The sequence below is a fragment of the Augochlora pura genome, chromosome 7, assembly GCF_028453695.1.
Source record: "Augochlora pura isolate Apur16 chromosome 7, APUR_v2.2.1, whole genome shotgun sequence".
Classification (NCBI taxonomy): Eukaryota; Metazoa; Arthropoda; class Insecta; order Hymenoptera; family Halictidae; genus Augochlora; species Augochlora pura.
The window spans coordinates 15786549-15804026 of record NC_135778.1 but is presented as its reverse complement, the minus strand read 5'-3'; the positions used below and the strand labels follow the sequence as shown (position 1 = coordinate 15804026).

Genomic DNA, 17478 nt, shown 5'->3' with positions numbered 1-17478 from the left:
TTCGAATGTTTTATATCGTCTATAAAAATCCACGAAAGTTTAATGTATTTTCTAACAATTGTACTGTAAGTGAAAGTGTAATATATTTATCTATTCAATATAAATAAGAGTACTTTTTTACGAATTGTCCGTTCTAACACTGATTCTAATTTGTTCGATTTCGACATCAATCTCTTAATATATTCTTAAATCTTGAAACTAATCATTTTGAAAACATACCTTGTCGAAGAAAATTGGATAAATGTTATATAACTTTGTAATAAATAAATATCGATGTTGAATTTTATATTTACAAGAAATTATTTATACAAGTATGGAAGGAAAAGAAAACATTTTTTATCTAATTAAAATTAATCACATCATTCTAACTTTTTTACTATTATAGAAAGTGAAAGAAAAAGATTTTCTCTTACAGCACACATTAAAAGAAATTTTCTGTTGCAGCCAGTTTTTATAATTTTGTTTCTTCAGAAAGTGGAAGTTTTTTGAATTCTCTAGTTTATTTTTTCAGGGAAAAACCATCTCTTTGCATTCGTAAAAAGAAACTGAAATATTAAGAAAAATTTTACAACTGTTGGGTAACTCTCTAATGAAACTCTGTATCAAGTTTCAACTTAACTGGTTTATTAGTATTCCAAGTATATTAGTTACCCTACTGAAAAATATAGTTTCGAAAAATGGTCGATATTCTGAACTGCGAAACGCCGAACTAGTTGGCTTGTAACTACATTTTTTTGCCAAATTTCAAAAACAAATTACAAGAGTATTTCTTATATCACCGAAGTTTTATAATTTGTATGTATTTCAATTTCTGAGTCGTCGATCTTCCCTCATAAGTAAATTCGAATTTCGCGCAATGCGCGCGCTTCTGCTCAGTAGATAAAGCTACAAGAACTGTACGATTCAGGAGATTCTAGTTCCAGAGTTCCAGTGACACTGGAGTATGTAGTCAGTTACGCATAAACGGTTGTAAGGTGCCAAGCGTGAGAGGAAGGCACACAGTTCGCTTAGTGTGGTTCAGTGTCAGTGTTATACAGTGAATGTACACGGTCGATTTCAGTGGAATTATACGACGAGGAAGGGTGTGGAGCCCCGAGCCCTTTCCCGCGGTCGACATTGATCTTCACTGTAGCCAAGTATTGAGTGAGAATGCGTAAATGTTGACGACGTGATTGCCGCACGCAGGATTACGTTACTCGGTAGGTAGAAAAACGTGCCAGTTATTCAAGGAAAATCAATGCATACTGCTCGCCAGCCACGTGTGTGTTGCAGCTATGAGTTTTCTCGTAAGTTTATTTAACGATCGAAACGTTCCGTGCAGTGATCGTAGAAAAATTCGGCAAGTGGATACCGAGACCTGTAGCCTCGAGAAATAGAAAGGGAACGGAAGAAAATAACGGTGACGTGCCTGCGTATATGTGTGTAAGGATACTGTTGTGAGGAAGTATTCGACAATATTTGGAGAATATAGGACGTAACGTAACAGAAGCATGCCCGGTAATCGAGGAAGTGCTGTGCTCGGCGTAATGCCACCGCACTATCTACATGAATTGCCGGCGGAAGATGAGGAACGACTCGAAAAGATATTTCAAAAATTAGATCAAGACGGGAATGGAAAGATCGACGTGAAAGATTTGTCGAAGGCTCTCCGCGAGGTCGGAGTCGACAAATACTATGCCGAGGTAAGCTGAATTTGAAAATTTGCGATATCTATTCTTCGATGTAGGCGCCAACGTGTGACCGAACCAAGTGTACTGCGGATGTCGCATGTGCATTTTACATTTCATATTCCTAATAGATTAGTCGTAAACTAATAATTATAAATTAATCGTCACTACATCGATCACATTAATCTTATCGCTTTATTCAACGTAGCTACATTTTCTTTAAAAATTTTGGTATAATGAAAATTAAATTATTCGTCCTATGAAGACGCATGTACGCATGTACACTTGTACACCCATTAATCGCACACTGCAGATGTTACATAAAATTAAAAGTCTTTAATCACTTAAATAATGAAGTGATTGTAACGCGATTTAGCACACAAGCACTCAATTCAAAAATATTAATTTCTTAGTTTAAGTGTTATAAACTATTCGAATGTTCAAATTTTATTACAGTATAATGTTCACTCTAATATTAAATGTTTAAAAGTTTGTTAGAAAGCTAATGTACATATAATTATTGTGTTTTCAATGAACCCCTAAAATAAATACATTTCACTGTATATCTTAATATAGATTCCGATTTTGTTTAAGTGTAATGATAATCATACCAAAATTTTTACGTGTTATTTATTTTAATTTCAATACGATGATAAGCATTTCTCGAATTCCGAGGTTACGGTAATTGTATCTTTTCAGGAATTTTTAGCTCGTTCGGACAGCACAAAAAGTGGCGATATTAGTCTCGCGGAATTCATACATTATGTCCGCGAGCATGAAAAGAATTTGCGTCTACAATTCACTCATCTTGACAAAAATAAGGACGGTGAGTAAAGCTAAAATAATAAATAAGAAATATTGTATAATTGCAATTTTATAATCATAATAAAATTGATTTACTTTAAATAATTTATATTGTAGATTCTAATATATTTTAATTTGTTGAAAAATTACTATATTCGAATTTTGTCATATGATCTTGAACTCGTTTCAACCCGGAGACACAGAAAAGATTCATTATCTACCGTGTGTTCCGGATAAGCAAGCATCACCCATCGCGTCATCATATGTAACAGTAGATAATGATGTCTACGATCCGAGGGTTAAGGCCGCCTCAAGGCCATATTATGTTTCATTAAATTTTTGACGCAATATAATTTTATTACAGTTCGTTATCGATCATTTAGAACATTGTGTGACATAAACTTCCGTGATTTTATAAATTAGAGAAAACGTCATCGCGGAAATTTCGTTGTCATTGTGCATCATTGTGTCGTGTTATTAATTTGATATTGGCACATAACCGACTATTATCGCAGAAAATACATTTTTTTTTCTTTTCTTTATGTCGCTCGCATTGTGACACAAAATTTATGTTTGCAGGAAAAATTGATTTGGAGGAATTAATAAGATCGTTTGAAGAGCTAGGTGTAAAGATGGACTACGACGAAGCGAAGAAATTATTGCAACGGTAGGTTTTTGCGTAATAACAATTGCTTTTGTGCAGATCGTTTGAATAAAGTCTAGTTGAGTAGAACGTATAGTTAAAACAATACACTACTCAGCCGACAATAGCATGAGTCATCGCAGCTTTGTGTACGGGGATTGATACATTGATACAAACATCTTTCTTATTTATAATATTTCAAGATAAAATGATTTTATTTTCAACATTTTTCATCGCTATCGATTTACATTACTTATATTATCCAATTTATAGAATGGACAAAGATGGAAGTCTTACTATTAGCTTCAACGAGTGGCGAGATTTTCTACTTTATGCACCAAGTACCGATCTCCTGGGTCTCATCGAATACTGGCATCATACGAACGTAAGTATGTTCACACGATTCTACTATTAGCATAACTGTAATATTAGAAAGTAGTACATAAAAATAGGATAACGTAAAATAAATACGTTGTCTTTCTTTTTCATTCAATTTTTTAACAAAATACTTTAACAATGCACAAAACATACTATAAAATTCACTACGATTCTATTAAACAATTAATCTAACATTTTGCACATGATGGCCTCCATCAATTTAAATAAACATATACAGTCAACCTTTCAATAGTCATTGGGCTTCCACACAGACTAAAATCGTGTATCATTCATATAGCACATATACATATATGGAACAAACTTACCAACAGACATAAGAAAATTGAAATAATTTATTTAATAAATTGTTACGAACGAGCTTCCGTAGTGTCTTTATTTTTGTCTTGGCCCTTTTTATTTCCAAATTAATATATGCGAATTGCCTACAAACGGCAATCCAGCTGTTTGAACAAGTAGTAAAAGTACGACATTTATACTTAATTGAAGAAACACAAACGCAGCTGCGCAAATGGCTCTATGCGTTTGCTGCCCACTAGATAGCCATTGTCCGATGAACTCGTGGATGTAGTTTGCATGTGTAGAAGTGGTAAAAGATCGAGTCGAATCCGGGCCTTTCATTGGTCGACAGAGGGGGCTCGACCGGAGGTGTGACGTGTGGCTGTCATTCGAATAGACCTTGATAATCTGCCAGCTGTTTCCAGTACCTTTCCCTGCTATGTTAAGCGAGCCACTACTACTCGTCGATTCGGTTCGTACGCGCAAGCGCAATACAAACGCTCACGTTTCACGCGCATGCGTTCTCAAACCACCTCCTTTTTACCTGCATAACCGCTTACCCTCATTGTAGTTGGGAGTTGGAAGGGTTGCAAATCGAGCGATGCGCTTTCTAAAGATGTAATTCGGTTTTCGAAACGGTTACCGAGTGAAACTTGCATTGAGAGTGATTTTGAAATCGGATATACTTCAACTAAGTGTTCAAACTTATTTCCATTAAGAAATTGCCCACGTAACATTATGTTCTCGCGGAATTTGTAACCCTGACACGATGCATAGGTATAGCACACACGATAGATACATGTCATGTAAACGGATCAACATTAAAATATATGTTTTATTTATTAACAGTGACAATGGAAGAAAAATACTTGAATTTGAGATATTCGCGGTTACTTGCGTGTCAGTCGTTATCGATGAAACATAGACCTAACACAACTATACTATACCTACCGCATAACTGTGCCTAATTAGACCTTTCTTTTCTCTGTGTGAACAAATATACTACGCAAGTTGCATTACAATTGTTTTCCTCTTTTCAATTACCACAAAAACGAATGATAAATACTATTTTATGTTAAAAGTATTTGAAAAAGTGTATGGAGTACTCAGACAAGAAATTAAATCGAACTTTCTCATAGACGAATTAATGAGTGACGTTTAATGGAACGCGGTACTCTTATAACATTTTCTAGTTCGAACTTGATCGTATGCGGCGGGCTTTCTTAGGGTGGCGAAATAACTCTCAACGTTTCGTCAGCCGTATGTGCTAGGCTGTGAGGTCATCGTCTGCTGGATACAGACCGACAATAGTGCTGTACCACAGATCTTTGGAGCCCTAGGCCTAGAGGCAGCGCCGCCTCAAAAACTTGTCGTCATAAATTTTAAGACTTCTGTCTGCGTGGACCAACACTTTATGTTCCCTCTAATTAACCATCGACGCAAGTAAGACATTTACGTTATTTCTAAAAGTAGTTTTACAAATAGCGAATTCTATGTTCCCTTGCAAATTGAAGTTATTTCAAGCTTTTCGAGTGTATCACGAGTTGCACTCGTGTGCCAATGTGTGCCTGTTCGGAGGAGTAAATTTATTCACCGTTCAGTCTAGCCTTAGTTTCCTCAAAGGATGACGCACTTCATTATTCTACGTGTATTTCCGTAATGTGGCTGCACTACCGTAAGGCATTGGCATTAGTCAGAGCGTATACTTCGCATGCGTACTGCACACGTCCGCGGACATTAAATCAATTTAGTATAAACAAATTTTTATCTTTCCCTTGTATCCACTTCCTTATATCTATACCGATCTACTCCGATAAAATTCGCGGAAATAGTTGTCGTTTTATAGTTACGGGGAAAAACCTCTGTATCCGCAGTTACTACATTCGATTCACAAGTCTGGATGGTTGACTTTCACGTGGAAAGGGGCCACGTGTATTACGTATTCTTCTCATACCGGTCGAGACTCGATTAAAACACAATTAAATTTCTGTAATATTTGATTATTCGACGTCCCGTTGAGGATTGGATTGTAGAAATTGTAATTACATGCTCATTCATGTTTCCAATTGCACTTTCCCCTGTTTAAACATTCTGAAACATCTATACGTGATTAATATAACGTATTTCCATATATATTATTAATACAGCGACTTATTTTAAACATCCATTACTTAAAATTTTACTATGATACTTGCGAACGATAATTAAAGCGAAAATAAATTTATTCTCTCAAATATTATGACCACTTTTCCGAAAACTTTCATCGCAAAACGATATATTAAATACGTATTTGAAACGTTTCACATTGTTCCTTTTCTATTTTTATGATTTATCCCAACTCTATAGTATCTGATATCGCTACCAATACTTGAAATCATTTGCACGAAATCTTACTCAGATTTAAAATACCTGAAGTCGATTCATGTGCATACATACACATTCTGACAGGTATTCTGCTTGATGCATATACGTATATGTACGTATTATGTGACGCACACTACAGAGTAGACATTGTAAAATCATGGTGGGGGCATCCCCGGATGAACCGATATCTTCGGTCTGTTTCCCCCACCATTCTTTCACGATCTTCTCTTCAGTCTCGAGATCGGACTCCGAGCTTTCGAATCGCTGGTTCGTGGCGAGGCTCGTTTTTGTTCGATTCGTTGTACATATGAATCGTCAAATAATTGCTCGTTCGTTACCGATTCCCTTCGCTAATCACGTGTCTTCAAATAAATCCGATTCGAGGGTATTTAAAGTTGACATAACCGTACGAATCCTGTCGCGTTCTAGTCTAGTTTTCCGGTAGAAGGGAAACACAAAATTTCTGGTGAAAACCGTAAGTTGATTCCCGTTATACACTGAAGGGATGTACACATTTAAAAAACCGGGCTTTTTGAAGCACGAGAGCGTTCCATCTACCTGTCAGGTTTGCGAGGAATTTCTTCAAGGCTATCATGAGCTTCTGCAACGGGTGAGTGTCTCACCATGCTGATTTAATGTAGCTATCTATGGACACACAAAGGGGCAACGAGTCCAAATCCGGCCGGGAATTGCATTGTGGTTCTAACCTCTATTCCGCATTTAAAATAGAATTTCAAATGCGAAATCTAAATGCAAAAAAGTTTAATTTTGATAATTTTTAATAATAAAATCTGAATTTTGTCGTGTGACATGTGTTGATTGAGATTCGCATTCCGAAATGAATTTTTAGGTTAGATACAGGGAATTTTGATATATTAATACAAATTTCTGTCTACTGAGTCGATTGGAGGTTATGGAGATTCTGCGAAAATATCACGTGGCGGTAAGGGAAAGCGAAAGTTCAAGAGTACCGTTTCTTATATTCTTGAACGCTCGGGCAACATTCTTGCGAAATTCATTCCGACTGATAAATGTCTGGAACATTTGCATCAATACGAAGCAAATATTTGTATATCGGATGCTAATTATCGAGCAATCGATGACGCGATGTTGTTTTAAAGTTAAAACGATATAAAGTATTTACAACCACTTTGTCTAGATGCGTGCATATACAAATTCGTGGAATTGAAAATGATTAAGTAATTAGAATGAGTAAACCGGCAATAACTGACAGTAGCTAGACTGGACAACACGTGTCCTATATCTCCGCGCTTACGCTATTGTGTTAGGTGTCTGCTTTTTAAATTGTAGCTCGAGCATCACATGCCGTTAAATCATCACATATTGACAAATTATTGAATTTGTTAAAACGTATAAAGCGATGATTAATCGCGAGTGTAAAATTTTCTATCGCTTCTCCACTTTGTTCAAGATCATTCTAATTGAACGTTGCTGTCACTGGAAGTAGTAGATTCGCGCGGGAACATTCTTATACAGGTATAGAATGGTTCGAATGGATGAGAAATAAAACCACGGAACTTATGATTCATTAAACTAAATGAAATTGAAATGAAATTTAGAGAAATCATGAACATAAATCGTACAATTAGTTTTATCTATAGATCAGATTATAACATATTTAAATCTTTCATGAAAGTAAAGTCATTTATTCGTAACGAACATTGTATTGTTTCACATAAATCGTATAATAATTTATAACTATATATCACAGTGTTAAGTTATAGTCTTTTATTATTAAATTAATGCTAGAAGACACGTGCGCGGGAATATTGCATTATGTCAGCGACATTGCATAAGTTTGAAATTCCACACGTAATAGTATTAAAAACAAATAGTTGCATAAAATGTATGTCACTTGCCGAGGATAATTTTTTTTACATTTTTCATGACTTTTACACAAAAAAAATATTTATGCAAATCTAGAATATTGTACAGCAATTTTTTTCTTCACTTTACGCTAAGTAGATAATTTTTTACGAAGTGAAAAAAGTAATATTTAAAGTCATATCATAAAGAAGCATTGGCATTATTATAGCGATCATTCATATGCCGTACTTCAATACGAAACCTATTCTCAATCGGAGACCGGACGATTGTTATCTGACACTCGACTTGCGATATCGATTTCCTCATAATTTCAAACCATCATTATTGCCGTTTGTATTTTTGCCATGTGTAGCAGATTATTTCTAATGATATTGAGAAGATTAATTGTAATACTAATGGAAGTTTCAAATAATTAATGTCTATACTGTACATACGATTCTTTTGTCAATCTTATCAATAAATCTTTTTAACCCAAATGCTTCGTATGCGCGATTATCTATAAGCTGGAATTTTATTATTTTGAGAAAGCGAAATTTTCATTTTACAACTTTCAATTGTGAGGCCATTATTTCTACCATAAAATTCTTTATCTAACTGTAGACTGGCGGACCTCATACATTGCAAATATGTTAGTATATGCAAAAGTAATATTCAAAAGGTGATTACAATATATTAATGTGGAATGATTCAGCCAATATAGATCCTTCCATTATTCAGTCAATATAGATTGTAGTAAATATGAATGTTTTACATTAATAATAGCCAATTTACAACATGAAGTTAAATTGTTGCTGTAATTTGTCATTTGCTGAAGAATTACTTGTTACGTAACGTGAACATTGTTTGTGTGCCGAAGTTCAGTAAATAATATTGAATTTCACGATATCAATATCATACACAATTAAGAAATATGATATACCCTTTACATATCTGGTTTGTTACATATGTGGTTAAAGTTCTAATGTGAAGTCAAACACGTTACAATGTCTGTTTTTTGGGGGGCATTCCCGCAAATTCTCTTTTCTTGTCATCCAACCAGCATTAAAATAATCAGTCTCGTGACCAGCGTGCTTTAAGCTGTGCAAGGTATTACCTAAATAGTAGTGGATTTGATGCCGACATTGGGCGAGACACCAACTGCAATCTGTTGGCACATAGCCCAACATAACCGCAGAAAGCTGCACGTTTCTTCTTCTTTCCAGTTGTGCTTGAAATTGCTTCAACTAAAACCAAAGATACTGCGATCCGATTAATATTTTTCTCCTATACGCAGATGATGGATACCGTGGACGTCGATTTCAACGTCATCCTCGTACTGCACGAAGTGACGTATTTGTTCAGATTTATTCAAGTGTTGGAATTTTTTTCGCGTCTACGCTTGCTGCCATAACACGACCGCTAAGAGATAAAACGCTTCTTGAGTTTTTGTTTCCCTAATGATATCTTAAATACTTTCCGCACCACGATTTTCCGTCTATTATTAAAGGATGGTACTTGTGCTGTTTTCTAAAATATTTAAATATATTCCGAGAAATTTCGATGTGTATTTTTCTCGACAAGTTTCAAGTTGGTTTAGTCGAACAATTAACCATCAAATGTTTTACGATTTTTCTTACGTAGGAATATCGATAGAGGCTGCTTGTGTAATCAATGGAAGATCTACAAGCTCAAAATCTAATTCATTGAAACCCGACAATAAATCTGGCTTCCTTGAAGTAATTTCGTCTAGCGATTTCTGTATTTAAAAATTTTAATCCAGCACGTGTACATAGTCGAACATAGTATCTATAAAAACAGGATTAAACCTCGACTTAAGCGTAACGAAATTCAATAGCGCGGAACAATGTGAAAGAGGTGGATCCAGTATAAAAATACAAAGGGTCTACTAACATCACGGTACGGTCCTGTTTGTAGAAGCTACCTGTCCATTCGTGTTTTCTATTGTAGAAGATTTCGATGTGATAAATCTCGGAAATAAAAGATTTGGATTATTACTGCGCCGCGCACGCAATTAACACGTGCTATGACAGCATTTACCTTCACTTTACTTATCGAAATATCTGGCATACCCAATCGGTGATATAACAGTTTTTTGTTCCAATTCCAAGCAGACTATAATACTAACATTTGCACCGATGTTAACATAAAACTGTTAGCAATAACCACCAGCTATGATAATTGTAGCTACTTAAATCGTCAACTAACCAAGTTATTAACAAGTCCACGTAAGTACTAAGTATTGTCGATAGTGCGACCGTTAACAGAAATCGTAGAGGTATCGGTAGATTCCTCAAGACATGATAAAATATTGGAAGGGACGTAAATTAATCATCCAATTTTAATTATTTGATGTTATCATTTTTCATTCTTCTTTTCCATGTCAAACAATTTTTATAGTAATTTTATAGTTTCATGTCTTGAACAGTCTCAAAGTCTGTCTAATTTTTCAATTTAAAAAAGATATAATGTATTCATATACATTCCTTTTTTTCTTTTCGACCTTTCATACGGGTGACGAACGAATACGAAGCGGAGTTTCGTTTTTGATCTTCGCCGAAAGAATGTTGGTTGCCGATTTGTATGAACTTTCACTCTTCGATTGTCCAAAACCAGATCGTTGCCAAACTGTTTTCTAAATAGTTTTCTTGCGCATATATGTTGAAATAGTCAAGGTCGTTTCTAGTGGCGCGCATTTTGAATTGTTTTGAAGTGAACGGTGGTGATTGAAAGTATTATTATTGTCACACGTAGAAAACAAAGTGATGTAAAGTCTGTGATAGATAAGACAGTCGAAAATCGAGCACCGCATACTTCACGACGTCTGGGTAAAAATTACAGCTGTTCGGAGTTCAAGAATTATCTGACATGTCGTGCTCCAACTCGCGACTACCAAATCGAGTATGGTCTGGTTCGTGGTTCTGATTTTAACATAACCCATGATGCTAACTAGTTAATACTGGCTTCTTTGAGTACAAAGCGGATAACAGTCTGGCGTAGCCTTTATTTCTCTGATTCCTCCCTGTTCATTTTACACGAGGATAATAATGTGAAACGAATACGTTCGTTCGAACAGCTGCCGGACACGCATAATTCGTGTACCGCGTGTACAAGATCATATTATGCGCATGCGCGTACGATGTGAAAGAAAAAAAGCTATGAAAAAGAATTGAATGAAACTGACGTTGAAACGTGTGGAACATGACTATTAGAAGTAATCATTCGCGAATCATATATCCTCGACATATCCAAGCGAAATTCAATTTTTCGCGTCATGGACTGTCTTCAAATACAAGGCAGTTACCCTTTATCGGTACATAATGCGTACACTACTGTAAAACCGCGATGCGATCGAGATTGAAATGTATTGTAAATGATAAAATTTGTTATATAATTTTAATGATGATTTTCAGTATATGGATATTGGAGAGGACATTGGCGTCCCCGAAGATTTCACGACTAGCGAAATGGTCTCTGGAATGTGGTGGCGACACTTGGTGTCCGGTGGTGTAGCGGGTGCCGTTTCACGTACGTGTACTGCGCCTTTGGATCGGATTAAAGTGTACTTGCAGGTGAGCTTACAAAATAAACATCATGAGGAATATTGGTGAAATATAATAGCGCCGATTTTAATGAAATTTATGACGAAGCCATATAATTTCAGGTACACGGAACTCGACACTGCAAAATAATGAGTTGCTTCAGGTACATGCTCCGTGAAGGGGGGTCGACTAGCCTGTGGAGAGGGAACGGTATAAATGTACTTAAAATCGGACCTGAAAGCGCGCTGAAGTTTATGGCATATGAACAAATTAAAAGAGCAATTAAAGGAAATGACGTTCGGGAGCTGGGACTGTATGAACGATTAATGGCAGGATCTTTAGCCGGAGGAATCAGTCAGTCAGCCATATATCCGTTGGAGGTATTAATATTCCTATTTATATGATATAATAGTAATATATATTCATTCTACATACTTTATGTTAATGTTATAATTATTGTTTTAGGTACTCAAAACTAGATTTGCACTTAGAAAAACTGGTGAATTTGCCGGTTTACTTGATGCAACAAAAAAAATATATAGTCAAGGAGGTCTGAAATCATTTTATAAAGGTTATATCCCGAATTTAATAGGGATACTTCCATATGCTGGCATTGACTTGGCTGTATATGAAGTAGGTATTTATAGTTGATGTACAAATTTATGTAATAGATATTATGATGTTAATATTTATATTTTCCTTATAGACTTTAAAAAATAGGTATTTACGTACACACGACAAAAACGAACCGCCGCCGTTTTGGATATTATTACTATGCGGAACCGCTTCTAGCACAGCTGGTCAAGTGTGTTCATATCCGTTAGCTTTAGTTAGGACACGATTGCAAGCCGATATCTCTCCAGATAAATCTCCTAACACCATGGTTGGTGTTTTTAAAGATATTATTAGAAAAGAAGGTGTCCGTGGATTATACAGAGGTTTAACACCAAATTTCTTGAAGGTACATCATGATTAATTACAAAGTTACATCAACCATATTTTATGGGGGATATGTGTAAACTATCTGTTCTTTATTTCAGGTGGCTCCAGCTGTATCAATTAGTTATATAGTCTACGAGAACTTCAGAGGGCTATTAGGTGTCAATATGACGTGATGAAGATTTATATTAGGTAATATTAATTTCATTAAATTATTCTCTAAATCTATCTAAGATATATAAGCCATTCAATCATCGGCTAGTGTAATAAGCAATTCTGGCACATTCTGCCCTTTGTTGAACGTAACGTCGCTTATTTATTGTTAACTTGAGGCTTTTTCAATTATTTAAACGTTCACCATTTCTATTTTTCCTGGACGTATCAAGCTATCGTCGTATACCAATTAATACACGTTTGTGAAAGATTTCAATCAAGAGACTAATTGTAATAAAATGGCCAGTATAGGGATTTTTAAATAATTTCTGATTTATTTGTACATGTACCTTGTGCATATATATGTTCGGTAGATGGCATTAATGATTTGATTATAGTCCCTGTTGATAACTTTCGTTCATATTTTTTTCTCTAAGAAACGGAACGAATATGTAGATCTGTAATTTCAAAATAGAAATGATAGTACAAATATCTTCAAAAAAGAAGTATTACGATTTAATTTCATTTTATTTTCTTTTTTAGTTATTAAAATGTAAAAGAAAATGAAATTTTTCACACACAATTTAAAATACTTCTAAAAACGAATTAACATATATATATATATATGTATATGTATATATATGTATTGGTAATACGAAACATGGTTTGATCAAAATGTAAACGACTGTATTCCTTAACAAATACACTAGAAAATGTTACAAATTGTGAAAATAGAGGGGGGGAGTAGGGTTATATTGATACTGTGATATGTATGGTTATAAGCTAAATTGGAAATTGTGATTCAGAGCATAACATTCAATCGATTATAAGAAAATTTATTTAAACTTTTCTTTTAACTTTTCTCGTCAAATATTAACAATAATCTCTCGGCAACCAAAATATTATGCTGTGAATTGCAATGAAAAAACTGTACGTTTCATCGATCTTTTTTATAGTTCATGTCTTAAAACTTACTTTACAAACGGCGTTACTTGTCACACGTTTGTTCCAACATAATTCATCCTTTAACTATTGAATTTTATAAACAAGGTGTGTATATCGTGTATATTATAAATATCGTCGCAAAATAGTATTTATAGTCGCGTCTATTCACTTTTACTCCTTGAAGTAATAGCAAGAATAATTACAAATGACAAGTGATGGTGGTAATGGTCTGTAATCTTCGTAATGCATTCTGGATGAACGCGAGCTATTATTGAACAGCTTTTATAAAATTAGAAGACCTTATCACTATTTTCCATCAACTTTCACACGGGCAAAAATAAGCTTAAATGCAAAATCACAGAACCCGCGTTTTGGGTAATTCTAGCATTTACATTTTAAGTACATTTTACAGGAAAATATTGTAATTCGAGTTAACATTTGGTGTAATTTTACGTTATAAGACAGTCATGATATTTTCAGAAGAAATACTTTGTAAATAATTCTTATAAGTTAAAAGTGAGCTATACAAAATTTTTTTTAGTATACTACGTAAAAATCAAAGACATTATACAATAGTATTATACAATTTTTTCCAAAATTGATATCCACTCTAAATTCGGAAATATTGCGAATTGGTGAGAAATATTTTGGTTCTTTTTATAGCTCGATGTTCATGTATACGTAAGACTTTTGTAAAGAATAAACATAATTTATACATTATTGTAAAACAATTTGGTTCCTAAGTAGTTAACACTGGTTGTCGATTTTGACTGGTAGCAGCAGATTATGTATGCATGTTTAATTACATGATACTAACGATCTTCCTGCCTCAACCTATTATACATATATGTATATATTAATAATATTTATATTAATTCCATTTAAGAATATACATAAGTTGTGCTTCATATAAAAATAGTCACTTTTTACTGTATTACCTATTTACCTACTACTACAGTTTTATATCATTCACCAAAGAATACCTTTTATGATTTGTCAAACAATTATATAATTATGTTATTCTTGATATATCTATTCCTGTACACAAAAGATGACATGATATTTCTTCTTGCAAATAAAATAATTGTGTAGAAATTCTACGTTATTATTTTGCTAATTAAATTGTATCTTCTTGAATTCAGTATTAAATAGAATTTTTATTATTGAAATTGTGTACTTTGTATTCTATCATTATTGTAATCGTATTTGAAATAATGTGTTAATAAATTTATTTGTAATCCATTGTTGTTACAAAATTTGCGTGCATAATGACTGGGCAAATATCTATTTTATTTTATTTATATCTTAACAAAGATACAAGTTCTTAAAATAATATTTTATTCATCTCATGTATATATTTTTTATTAAAAAGTTGTTACAAAATAGAAGCAGATTGAACTATACATGTTTATTAATCTAAAATGTTCTTGTCCTTTTGTTAATTGTATTTTTATTTTTAAGTAAAAATAAATATAGCCACTACAATGCACCCACTAAAAAAGAAAAAACGAAAGACCAATACAGAGCCAGTGTATACTGAATGCTTGTACATTTATTAGGAACATATTTCATTTATTACTGGAGCAATTAGTTTTTATACGAATTTTGTAATATTTGTTTACTAATTTTGTTGATGATTATATTGCACGTTTTCACAGTAATAACTAATAGTAAAGTGATGTAAAATATATCATCTTGTATCAAAACTTTATTCAGTATATACAAATATATATATAAATGAAAAAAAAATGAAATATCAGAAAATTATTCTTATGTGCCTGATAGAACAACCTAATATATTTTAAATACTATGTAATGTCAAACTGACATTTCAGCACAAAATTCTCAGAATTCCTTTTTTAAACTACCCTTATCTATTAAATATTATTTTAAGTAAAATGCACATACATATGTATACAAAATAGTAAGCCCAAGAATATGGTATCAGTGTGGAATATCATAGACGGTTTTAGGAAAGATCTTTAGACTGTAAAAATTTTGCAGCATCTTCATCTAGGATCCAATACAATACTCCGTTTTGTGGCTGTACACGAGCAGCTGGTAAATTTTCTCTATCTTGCAAGATTTTCTGTGAGATATTAAATTGTGAGAATAAAAATATGGCTTCTACATAAATATAATCAGAAAAACGTTCGGTATAATTTCAATTATATAATCACCTTAATAACTTCAGCTTTGCTAGATCCAGTAATAGCAAATATGCATTTTTTAGCATTATTTATTACAGGGAGTGTGAGTGTAATACGAGATGGAGGTGGCTTGGGAGAGTCATTAATTGGACAGACCCATAAGCTCGCTTCATTTAAAACCTTATGGTCAGGAAAGAGTGAACATGTATGTCCATCAGGACCCAATCCCAAGAGAAGTACATCAAAACATGGAACACGATCAGGAGGAAAGAAAACGGACATCTTCTTAATATAATCTTTTGCAGCTTCTTCAGCTATAAATAGGATAATCTATGAAATAACAGAAACAAATATTTGAATGGAAAAATAGATTCTAAGAATTATCATTTTACCAGATAAATCTGCATTAATTTTTATGAATTGATCCTCTGTAACTGGTATTTTTCCTATTAATTTTGCTCTATATTCTCCATAAGTCGAATCATTATTGTCAAAAGGGACAACTCTTTCATCGCAGAAGAAAAAGTACCATTTAGTCCAGTCAGTTGTGAGGCTGGGTAAACTCTGAGCCAATAGTTGCACCAAAGACCCCCCTGATACATATGAACATTTCGTTATGAAACAAAAATTTTCAATGTACAAAACAATTTCTTCAAGTAAATAGTAAAGTCTTGAAAAGAAGTACAGTGAATTCCACACCACTTATAATCTATAAATTTTTACATTTCAAAGGCAGTGAAATCAAATGTATCTTGCAAAATAAAACAATAACATATGTAATTACAAAAATTTTGAGAATTATCAATTATTATCGATAGTGAATTGAGATATGTCACCTGATAATCCAACTTTGAACGTATCACCATTAGCAAGTGCTTCGTCGGCACTTGTTTGAAGGAGGTTAGACAAACTTGACACCACAGATCCGTCCCGAGGGACGATTATTATTTTCTCCATTATTTGCGATCGTTTTTTTAGACAGCTTTCAAATTTTTAATCATGCGTAAGCCCGGTGTGTTGAGTGGAACTAACTAGGAAATTTAAAGATGCAAGGTGGTATTATATAGTTGCAAAGCATTGGTTAACATGTAATCACAATATATATGCATTACATTAAATACTGACAATGACACGTGAGGATCTTACGATTAACAACCTTCCGAACGTAATTATGATTGGTATCCTAATTTATTTTACGTAAAAGACATATTTTCATATAACGTGAGATCACAATATGGATTGCTTTGTAGGAAAAAAATTGTGCAGAGTACCAGTCATTTAATTGACATAACCTATAACGAACACATTCATTCTCTTACAATATCAATTTTATTGATATATTGATTCAATATTTCTCAAATAAAAACTATATTAATCTTCTTATGAGATTTTCTTCGTAAATCAAAACATACCTACTTATCAATCAAAATGTAACTTAGTATCGAAGAACATATACATTATACTTACAACGTTGTTCACGTAACTTAGAATCTGTCGCGTGAGGTAGGAACAGAGAGAAAACATGCGTGGCAACAGCGCTAACCGTTCAATACATGCACGCTTTCATAGAACTGATACTTCCAGGCCGCAGCTTGATCAGTTAGCGAGGTTCGATATAGAAATTTTTTTTATACGCTATCTTAGGGCGTAAGAAAAGTATACAGCAGTAGATCCCACTATTCTACATACACTATGCCCATAACGCAATTCTCTGTATAAGCTGTATAATGTCGCGTAGTTCAAGAGATTCA

At 33.7% G+C, this 17478-nt stretch overlaps 2 protein-coding genes across 13 annotated transcripts; one reads left to right on the top strand and one right to left on the bottom strand.

Moving 5' to 3' along the window:
* Nucleotides 1-965: 965 nt before the first annotated feature.
* Nucleotides 966-14746, top strand: Scamc (Short Calcium-binding Mitochondrial Carrier). Of its 7 annotated transcripts, none has more exons than XM_078184473.1 (10): nt 966-1199; nt 1322-1682; nt 2367-2493; nt 3051-3138; nt 3388-3499; nt 11412-11570; nt 11663-11920; nt 12006-12173; nt 12247-12501; nt 12581-14746. In XM_078184473.1, the coding sequence occupies exons 2-10, from the start codon at nt 1491-1493 to the stop codon at nt 12653-12655; spliced, it is 1434 nt and encodes a 477-aa protein (XP_078040599.1). In that variant the 5' UTR covers nt 966-1199; nt 1322-1490; the 3' UTR covers nt 12656-14746. The 7 variants fall into 7 exon arrangements, with proteins under 7 accessions (XP_078040599.1, XP_078040600.1, XP_078040605.1 ...); XM_078184474.1 differs by having other exon boundaries at nt 1273-1682; XM_078184478.1 differs by lacking the exons at nt 966-1199; nt 1322-1682; nt 2367-2493; nt 3051-3138; nt 3388-3499 and adding exons at nt 6399-6628; nt 6692-6763.
* A 161-nt stretch (nt 14747-14907) lies between these two features.
* Nucleotides 14908-17283, bottom strand: Pgls (6-phosphogluconolactonase). Of its 6 annotated transcripts, XR_013494357.1 has the most exons (6): nt 17195-17283; nt 16564-16758; nt 16120-16320; nt 15758-16041; nt 15486-15666; nt 14908-15070 (listed from the first exon to the last, which is right to left on the bottom strand). XR_013494357.1 is itself a non-coding variant. In XM_078184482.1 (5 exons), exons 2-5 carry the CDS (start codon nt 16682-16684, stop codon nt 15547-15549), a joined length of 726 nt encoding a protein of 241 aa, XP_078040608.1. In that variant the 5' UTR covers nt 16685-16758; nt 17195-17283; the 3' UTR covers nt 14908-15546. The 6 variants fall into 6 exon arrangements, 5 of the variants coding, with proteins under 5 accessions (XP_078040608.1, XP_078040612.1, XP_078040609.1 ...); XM_078184482.1 differs by having other exon boundaries at nt 14908-15666; XM_078184486.1 differs by lacking the exon at nt 17195-17283 and adding an exon at nt 17140-17158 and having other exon boundaries at nt 14908-15666.
* Nucleotides 17284-17478: the final 195 nt, after the last annotated feature.

Coding starts and splice junctions, on each gene's coding strand:
- Scamc (XM_078184473.1), top strand. CDS start 1,491: ATGCCCGGTAATCGAGGAAGTGCTGTGCTCGGCGTAATGCCACCGCAC. Junction 11,921..12,005: donor CAGCCATATATCCGTTGGAG/GTATTAATATTC, acceptor TTATTGTTTTAG/GTACTCAAAACTAGATTTGC. Junction 12,502..12,580: donor TAACACCAAATTTCTTGAAG/GTACATCATGAT, acceptor TCTTTATTTCAG/GTGGCTCCAGCTGTATCAAT.
- Pgls (XM_078184482.1), bottom strand. CDS start 16,684: ATGGAGAAAATAATAATCGTCCCTCGGGACGGATCTGTGGTGTCAAGT. Junction 16,042..16,119: donor AATTAATGCAGATTTATCTG/GTAAAATGATAA, acceptor TCCTATTTATAG/CTGAAGAAGCTGCAAAAGAT. Junction 15,667..15,757: donor GCAAAGCTGAAGTTATTAAG/GTGATTATATAA, acceptor AATATCTCACAG/AAAATCTTGCAAGATAGAGA.